The sequence below is a fragment of the Eucalyptus grandis genome, chromosome 3 (genome assembly GCF_016545825.1).
Source record: "Eucalyptus grandis isolate ANBG69807.140 chromosome 3, ASM1654582v1, whole genome shotgun sequence".
In the NCBI taxonomy this organism is placed as follows: domain Eukaryota; kingdom Viridiplantae; phylum Streptophyta; class Magnoliopsida; order Myrtales; family Myrtaceae; genus Eucalyptus; species Eucalyptus grandis.
The window spans coordinates 15,383,072-15,392,301 of NC_052614.1; the positions used below are offsets into that span (position 1 = coordinate 15,383,072).

Sequence of the window (9,230 nt, forward strand, 5' to 3'; positions counted from 1 at the left end):
AGAAGGAATTGAGGCGAGGTAAGTTCTCTGTGTGACGTGGCTAGGCCACCATTTGGTGTATTTTTTTTCTAATAGGGGTTTAGGGGGGGTTGAACTTACTGAGACATTGTCTCATCCCGGTTTGGGGATTAAAATTTCAGGTCCCTAGATGGCGGTTGTGGAGGACCCGAAGCCCTAAGTCTGGAAAGGTGGAGACTGAAGTATCGGTGAACGTGTCTTGCTAGTTGGTTTTACGATAGTTCCCCTTTTGTCGAGCTGGTCTATTTTGTAGACAATCCAGTGTTGTATTTAAACTTATGTGTTTGTAAATGAGTGTTTGGTATTGTGATTGATTGCCTGCTTTTCTATCCCAAGTTAAATGTTATCGAACGATTTATTTCGCTTTCGCATGCGTGATAAAATGAATGGGTCGGCGACGTATCTTGGGATGTCGCATATTTGATCGACCGCAGTGGGATGTGCACGCGCTTGGGGTTCGGGGCGTGACATCCCTTACCTTTTACCCAAAAAAAAAAAAAAAAAACTTCTTGATTCCTTGACAATAAAATTTCTCATCTTTTATCAACTTCTGTTTGAGTTAGGTTTTTTGCTTTTCCATATTTGATTAATCCAAAAAAGAATTCACTTTGAACACTTTTCGTAACAATTTAAGCTTTTACGAAAAATGATTTATCTAACTCTATTTAGCATAACTTGAGCCTAAGATGTAATGAAGCAATAAACAACAGTACTAGGGCGGAAAAGAGAGAAAGAAAACCAAATCCCAACCACGCCTATATTGTCTGCTGGTAAGAGTCCATCTCCAACTTTAATTTATCCTTATGTTATCTGTCATTGTCTTCTTTAATCCGGTTTCTCAATTGGATCAGTTTCAATCAGTCACGTAGAATTATATCCCAAGTATTTTTTGGGAATAAGTGTCTTGAAAGTCTTAAAACTTGTTGCGAAAGTACAATTGAATTTTAAATTTTTTAAAAGTGACATCAAATGTTAAAATTTTCAAAAAGTACAATCAAATCTTAAAATTTATTGAGGTGTGCAAAAGAATCGGAAATCGCCTGAACTATCTGAAACTGGACCAAATTGGAATAGGTAGTTCCCAAGGGAATCATCCAATTCTCTATTCTAATTTATTGGAATTGGTGGATACTAGTTCGATTCCCAATTTTAGATGTGAAACAGCTCACCCACCACACGAACCGGACTGGTAATTTATAAATATATATTTAATTTTGAAGAAAATTTTTCAATGAAATTTTTTTAAGACAAATGAAAACCGTAAAATCTTTGATTTGAAGGTTAACACCCATCAAATGAGTGTTTGTCGCGTCTTACTCTCATCTGGTCTAAGTTGTCTCTTTATCTCTCACTCATAGCCTTAACTCTTAAGCTCAATGTCCATCAACTTACGGTCTTGATTCTCAACTTTTAAATGAGTCCAATCTATTTACTAATATTACAATTAAGAATGGGTTAATACCACAAAAAACTCTCAAACTAATACACTCATGATAAATTTACTCCAAACTAATCTCTTGACTACCAAAAATCCTAAACATGTACACCTATTATAAATTAACCACAAATGATCACAAAAAACCCTAAATTAATGTACTTGTGACAAATTTGCCAAAAACTAATTTTTTTTTTTTATCATAAAAAATCTCAAACTAATACATTTGTGACAAATATACCATTTGTTAAATTGAATTAATATCTTAAAGCTAGTATAACTGGGACAAACATAAAGTAAAATTTCAAACCGATACATAAATTAACTATCGCGTGTCATCTAACTTAGCAATTTAACAATAAAATTTAACAAAAATTACTAGAGAGTAAATTTGCTACAAGTATACAATTTTTGGTAAATTTGTCAAAGGTGACCAATTTGAAATTTTTGGTAGTTCAAAAATTAGTTTAGAGTTAAATTGTCACAAATATAACGGTTTGGAGTTGTTTGTGATATTAATCCTTTTAGAATATGGAAGTTATTTTATTTTATTTTATTTTTTGCTTTACGTTGGCTTGCTAGAAGATGTTGCACTGAGTGAGTGAAGCTTGGTGGGACTAATTTCATGGGCCACCCAAAAATTAGACAAGACCAGCAGTCCGGTTCCCATATGAATCTATGGAACGATGGATAGATTTCGGTTTCAATTTTTTAGAATCAATCCTTAGTAAGTTCTTGATTCTAAGATAGGAACTGCCATGCTCACCCCTAAAACTTATCACAAAAGTACAATTGAATCTTATATTATGCAAAAAGTACAATAAACGGAATGACTTAATTAGTTCAATTTAATAAATTTTATAATTTGATTGTATTTTTTGAAAGTTTTATGACTCAATTGCATTTGGTAACGAGTTTTAAACTCAATTTATTTTCGTAACAAATTTTAAAATTTCCAATGCACTTATCTCTTATTCCAAATTTAAGAGGTAAGCTAGCAGAAAATAAACATCCGGAGAGGATTAATATAATTGTAAAACATTCATTTTTCTTATTTCCCAGATCTTGGTTTGAATAGAAAGAGGATTCGAGCTTTTTGGTGCAGTGCACTCGGATGTGCCGACACACGATTAACTAGATTGCAGGCTTGAATTGGATGAAGTGCATTCGCATTGCTTTCACTCGTGTGAATTGTTCATTGAGCAAGAGTTCACAAACACAAGATCCGATTGACCCCTCTTATCATGGCCACATCTCCCCCAATTTGTCATCACTTTCCCTCACCTTTCAACCCGTATAAGTATATGATATGTGTCATCATCTCTACCCCAAAACAAAGGGAGGAAGAAATGCATTATCCATGGATGACTCTGAGTCAAAATTTGGAAAAATAGGAAACATGAATACAAATTGGAAAGGTCCTCCATAACATCTAATTTCCAGGCTTAATGCAAGACTTTTGTCTTCACATTTGTGCACGGTATAAAAGAACCAAACATGATAAACAAGAAGAAAAATTGGCAAAAATTTACTGCTGCGTTAGCTCAATGAGTAGTAGTTATGGTCTCCCTTGACCTGCCATTGCTACCGACAAAGATAAGATGGTCGCCATCCCTAATCACCTCGATGTCGTCCACCTCCGCGCCGTTCTTCGTTAGAATCTTGGCGGGCATGAAACCGAACTTCTTAGCTCCAGTCTCGAGGAGCTCTTCCAAGCTCCCCGGAAGCAGCACTAGCTTCCCTGCACTATTTCCTATCTCAGGACTGATGGTCACCCTTGCCGGGCTGACGCCACTATTGACACTGTGAACATGATTGACCGGAAAAAGCACCTCCCTCTTCTCACCGTTGTGTGCAGCCGACATATTCCCAAACAGAGAATTGTGGAAGTTGTTGCTCCGACGCCTCGGGCGGCTCTGGCCCCAAGATCCCTCCACATTGTTTTCCTGTAATGCCGGACGGATCATTGGCTCGCTATTGAACCTCCGTAGGAAGCGGGCCTCATGGTGTTTCTCAGGTCTGGCTATGACGGACTGCGGCTTGGCATCTTTGGACGATTGGAACAGGAGTTTTATCTCCTCATGCCCCTGTTGGTCAGCCAAATCCCACGGCGTCCAGCCGAAGGTGTCTGACTTGTCCATGTCAGCCCCTTGCTCCAGAAGGAACTTCACAATCTCGAGGTTGTCTTCGGAGACAGCAATGTGGAGGGCTGTGTACCCTTGGCCGCTGGGAAGTGTGACGTCCCCTCCATAATGCACAATCTCTTTGAGTAGGTAAAGGTTGTTCTGTTCAGCCGCGGTGCATGCGAATTGGCCGACGTCTCCGGAGCTTATATTCGCACCGTTTTCAGCCAACAACTTGATGACGGGCTCATGACCACCCAGCATGGCCTCCCAAAGCGGCACACTTCCCTCTGAGTCTGAAAAATTGTAAATTTATTTACTGTCAAATGAGTGAACTTGAATCAGAGCAAGGGAAAGGCCTCTGGGAGATATTCTAGTAAATGGAACGAAAGTTAACTTAAAGCAAGAGCGAAGGCAATGCGCCCAGCACTCCAAGTCAGGCATGCTACTCTTCGAGTAAAAGCGATAGTCACAGGATCGCATGACTTGAGTTCATATTTATATGTCGGCACATTCAATAACACGGAGAACTTGGACGAATGTAGCAGCGTCTGGAAAATTTACTGACAGTGGATACCGTTCAACACCATGAAGCAAGTCAACAGACATGAACCGACCTGTCTAGCAGTGAATTATTAATTTTCTTCACATATTGGCATAGACATGGATTGATTTGTCTCTCAAGAGATATTATCTGTTTTCTTTGAGTGGAGTCCTATGACTAGAATGCCTGGACAGGTGAATAAACAGATCTAGACGTTGACCCCCAACAGAGTAGTTATTGCATCTACACGTGCTTGCTGGTTCCTGCAACTTCTGGAGAAGAACATCATGTTGACTACTACTAACGTGTGATCCCAAAGATTTGCTAAGAAAGAAAGGGAAGCGCAAGTCAATGTGCCAAAACAATGCAATACAGATTCCATGAATTGGAACACGTGTCAAATCACGGCGTCATGGTTTACCAAATTTGGATATGAAAGATCAAGTAAAAGGGGCATTTTGAAGATAATGTTACTTAATCTGATTCATACAGGGTGGTGTCTCGCGAAATCTATAGAGAGATGAGTATGTTAAGAAAGTCAGTCCGCAAGTGGGTATCATCCCAAAACCATTATTTCCCCCCCTTAATAGTCAGAAGGTATGCTCATTTTGACAACTCGATACTATATGCAGCCACAGACACGTCACAAGGGGCCAGAGATAGTGTAAGAGAAGGGCCATAAAGAAGTATGCAATTTCAAACTTGTGACCCACTTGACGGGAATTTAAGAGCTTCTCATAATACAGGAGGGCTTGTTGGAAATCAGCAGACGGCAGAGTCTTAGCATATGACGAAAAAAACATGGATGGCATTTTTGTAGATAGTTGATCAACTAATTAGAGAATGTTGAAATACTGGGAATATGATGAAGCATTAAATACGCAGCATCGATATACGAATGTGGTACCGAAATATGAACCATGAAAATCCAATCAAATTAATGTAGAATATCAATAAGAAAGATGATACCTCGGCTGTTAGGATCTGCCCCAAAGTCCAGTAGAAGAAGCACGCAATTCTCGCTTCCTTTAGATGCTGCAATATGCTGAAATTACGAAAAAGGTAATTAAATTTAGAATGATTTTTTAGCCAATAGAAATTGCATCAAAATAAGCGAAATCGCTGGACTTTCATACTTACCAGTGAAGTCCTCCCGCTGTTCTCTGATTCATTTGGATCGAGACCTCGTTTCAACAATTGGTTTAGTAAAAAGTCATCTCCTCTCATTGTCGCAAAGCACAAAGTGAGAGGCAGGTCCATCCTACCGCGAGCCAACATGTTCTCTGTCTCCAGCAAGACACCCTCCATGGTTGGATCTTTGAGATCTTTCAAATGCTGTGCAGCAAAATCACCATCGACATTACAAAAAGGACGAAGGAAAATATTATGAACAAAGAATAAACCAAAACCCTTGTCATGAATTATAGTCGAAAAAACTAGGAACACCATGAAAAGTTTAACCTCATGAATTACCATACTGACAGCTGCTATAATATGGTTTTTTTCCCTACAGAATTCATACCTGAAGGAGGTTGTTCATTATAATAGTGCCATCACCAACGTTAGCTTGGACGAGATTAAGAAACGTAGTACGATTCAGCCGCAGCAGCTGGCTCAACCGTTTGGTCCTCACTGTGAGGAGCTGCGGTCTACAACAAAGCACGCCAATCTCACCACAGAGATCACCAGTTTTAGCTTCACCAATAACCTGTGCCATCCACATTAATGTCAGTAGGTTCCTTACTTTTTACTTGCAAGCAAATTTCTTGGTGTCAATTATGGAGCAGTCAGACTTGCCTGTTCGGTTCCATTCTTCATTACCAGCAGATCCTGCAAGATGTCATACATGTGAAACCTTAAATTCAGAAATGTTCAGTTTCAATTTAGGGAATTCTATTTCCAAAAGAAGCCATAAACCGCAAAATCAAAGTTTGCATGTCAAATTTCTGATAAAATGACAGGTTTTGGTTCATTACCACAGCACCAGTGACAAGTATGTAGAAATCTGTAGGCGCCTCATTTTGTAAAATCACATCCTCTCTTGGAGGAAAATATTCAGCCTTCATCTCTGAAACCTTTCCAAAATACAATGGACAACACAAATTATTAGAAAACATGCAACTACGGACAGCCAATCAAAATTGTTATGTGCAAAGTGAAAATTTGCAGAATAGTTATGCTGCTAGTACCAGCTGGAAGAGCAAGTCGTTTGAAACCCCTTGGAATAAGTACACTTTATCCACTATACTGTAAAAAAGGTAATGCGAAATGCTTGAACGGATGGCTTTAGGGAGTGACTCGAGAATCTCTTGTTGCTGCAGTCCCTCCGAATTTGTTCGGTACTTCAAACATAAATGCGCTAGCATCCGATCTTGCAGCCGAGGAGGCAGTTGGTTCCTCAGGGCAAAGCTTGAAGCAGCTTGTATGGTATCTCTCTAGAATTTAAAAAGTGAACAACGATAAGAAAGTAAAGAAAGAATTCGAGTCCAAAATCAATGCTTGCGGACATAAAAGCTGGTCATATGCAAATACATTACAAGACACTTGACTAAGCAATTGTCTCAAGAATAAATAAGAACTCACAAATTTTTGGGTTCGGGTTGCCCCGTGAATGGCTAAGTTAGTCAAATGACCAATCAAGTAAGCAGTCAAGCCAATGTTGAAGAGGATGTAGCAGATGTCAAAGAGCCTCTCTGTTGTATTGATGGGATGTAGGTCCCCATAGCCAACCGTTGTTAGAGTGATTGACCAGTAAATTGAAGTCACATACTGGATCCACAGACTCTGCTCAAGGAAGTCATCCATTACAACTCCAATCCATGTTCTTTTAGGATCTGGAGAACGTGCGGCAAGGAGGAAATAGAAGCAACCAGCACAATGAACAGCAAAAAGGGTGACCTGAAGAAAGTAAATTACAAAGAGCAATTTAACGCAGGAAAAAAATTAGAAACATATGTTTGGTCATGATCAAATCCTAAATAACCTGGACACTCACACAAATGAGTTTTGCACATCGAACCCAGAAGTAGTTATAGTTCGTGTCTTTCTCCAATCTGTTTGCAGGTATAGCAATCCCAGTCAAGTTTTAGCAGTGTACAGGTCTCCAAGCATGCTCCATTAAAGCAGAAAAAGACATTACCTGGAAAATAAGTCATTGACTCTTCGAAGACGACAAAGGCGAAGCATGGTTAAAAGGCCATAGCAATAGAAATTTGATGGGAATATCCTCCAAGCAAGTTCAGAGGGAATCGTGGATATTAAATCCAAAGCAAACCATGTGGTTGTGTATTTCCAAGCGATTTTTTTTGGATTATCAACAAGAAGGTATGTAGTTTTGTCGAGATAAGCGACGAAGAATGTCAATATAATGTCCATAGCAAAGAATGCATTGACAATATTATCGGTAATAGACAATGATATCACTGGTTCTCTCAGAAACCCAAATTCAAAAGGCGACACCCAAGCTGTGTAGGCAACCAGAACGACGAGAAAAGTCTTCCAAAACCTGTGCAAGGATAATTATAATTCAGTGATAATAAGAGAAAATTACCAGGATTTATCCAGGGTAGATACATTTAAAATCATACCAAACTCTGTGATGGCTACTAATCATTTCCTGCTATGGTTTCTTTGTGAAGAAGAAGAAGGAAGTTCCACATTTTATTTGTGCATATGCATATTTCAAGATTGGAGCTCATAGTCATAGATCAGTTTCCCAATTATTCTTCTTCTTTGACCTTCAAAAAGCCAAAATTTCTGGTGTAGTCCAAGAAGCTGGCGAGGAAAAAAGGCAAATATAATACTAAATAACCCCTACACAAGTTGCTTGGGAGTTCCGGACAGAAGTCAATCATATATTCTCAAGGCCACTGGTAAGGAACGGCTTCTCTCCGACTTGACAGTTAAAGCCACCAAACTATTACTAAAATTACAGCAGAAAGGCTATCAGATCTCATGGTCCTAGCATACGAACCTAACATTCCCATTGTCCCGCTAAAAGACTACCAAAAGGATCATGAAACCAACGAAGAAGAAAGAAGAAAGGAGATAGAAAAAGGAAAAGTGATCATCGCTCAGTTTCCAGACATATCTGTCACATGATTTGCCAGGAAACCAGCAGGAAGGTAGACTAAAATGAATCCTCTACATAATGTTTCTAAGCAAGAATTAAGTTTAGGAACAGGAAAGTTAAAAATGTGTCCGAGATGAGATCACTATTCACAACCCATACTCTTGAAGCAAGCCAAGAAGTACCAAGCAAAATTACACTTTTGCCAAGAATCCATAGATTTGGTTAATTTTTTTGAACTGAAAAGGAACAAAATAGACGAAGAGGAAAGAGTTTATTCAGAATAGAGGAACAAGCTTTTGCAAAACGAACGAGCGGAAGGGAACAAACTTTTCTGCACTACCCAAAACCAGAACCAGAAACTAAAAACGAACACAGAATGATCCACCATGAAGCACACATGGAGTTCCAAACAGAGCACCGCGAGATTCAATGTCGCCCTCGTCACAAGCATTGAACAGAAAACAGGGCAGGCTCCCAACTCTCCAGCGAAAACCCAAAAAAAGGAACGAAAAGTGACGAGAAAAGAAAATTCCAGAAGAACAACGGGGAAGAAAAGCGATGCCTGTAATAACGATCGTAAGGCGAGACGATGAACCGCCGGAGCTTGATTCGCCGGCTGCTCCGGGCGCCGAGAGAAGGCAGGATGCTGGTGGAGAGGCTGTAGTGGCTGCCGTCGCGGGACAGGTCCTGGAACTCTTCCTCGCCGCACGCGAGCGAGACCCCGAACACGCCCCCTCTGGAGCGGTCAGCACCCGCCATTGCTGACACAGAGCAAAAGCACGAGACCAAGAAAGAAGCAGAAGGAGAAGGAGCAGGCTGCCCAGCTTATACGCGCGTTCACCTCTGCATATAAAGGCTTTCTTAGCCTCCAAGGTCTCTCTCTCTCTCTCTCTCTCTCTCTCTCTCTCTCACGCGGCTCGGTTTAAAGTTAAATTTCTGTCTTGTCCCTACTTTGACTTTAATTGAAAAGAAGCCACTCTATTTACTCTTCTTCTTCTTCTTTTTTTTGTGTCATAATGATATAAATTTTGAGCAAAT

At 39.8% G+C, this 9,230-nt stretch overlaps 1 protein-coding gene across 1 annotated transcript; it reads right to left on the reverse strand.

Moving 5' to 3' along the window:
* Positions 1 to 2,997: 2,997 nt before the first annotated feature.
* Positions 2,998 to 9,000, reverse strand: LOC104436759 (potassium channel AKT1). Its single transcript, XM_010049630.3, has 11 exons — positions 8,755 to 9,000; positions 7,260 to 7,625; positions 7,116 to 7,173; positions 6,704 to 7,018; positions 6,310 to 6,555; positions 6,097 to 6,195; positions 5,918 to 5,950; positions 5,643 to 5,828; positions 5,261 to 5,455; positions 5,090 to 5,165; positions 2,998 to 3,872 (listed from the first exon to the last, which is right to left on the reverse strand). Exons 1-11 carry the CDS (start codon positions 8,949 to 8,951, stop codon positions 2,998 to 3,000), a joined length of 2,646 nt encoding a protein of 881 aa, XP_010047932.2. The 5' UTR covers positions 8,952 to 9,000.
* Positions 9,001 to 9,230: the final 230 nt, after the last annotated feature.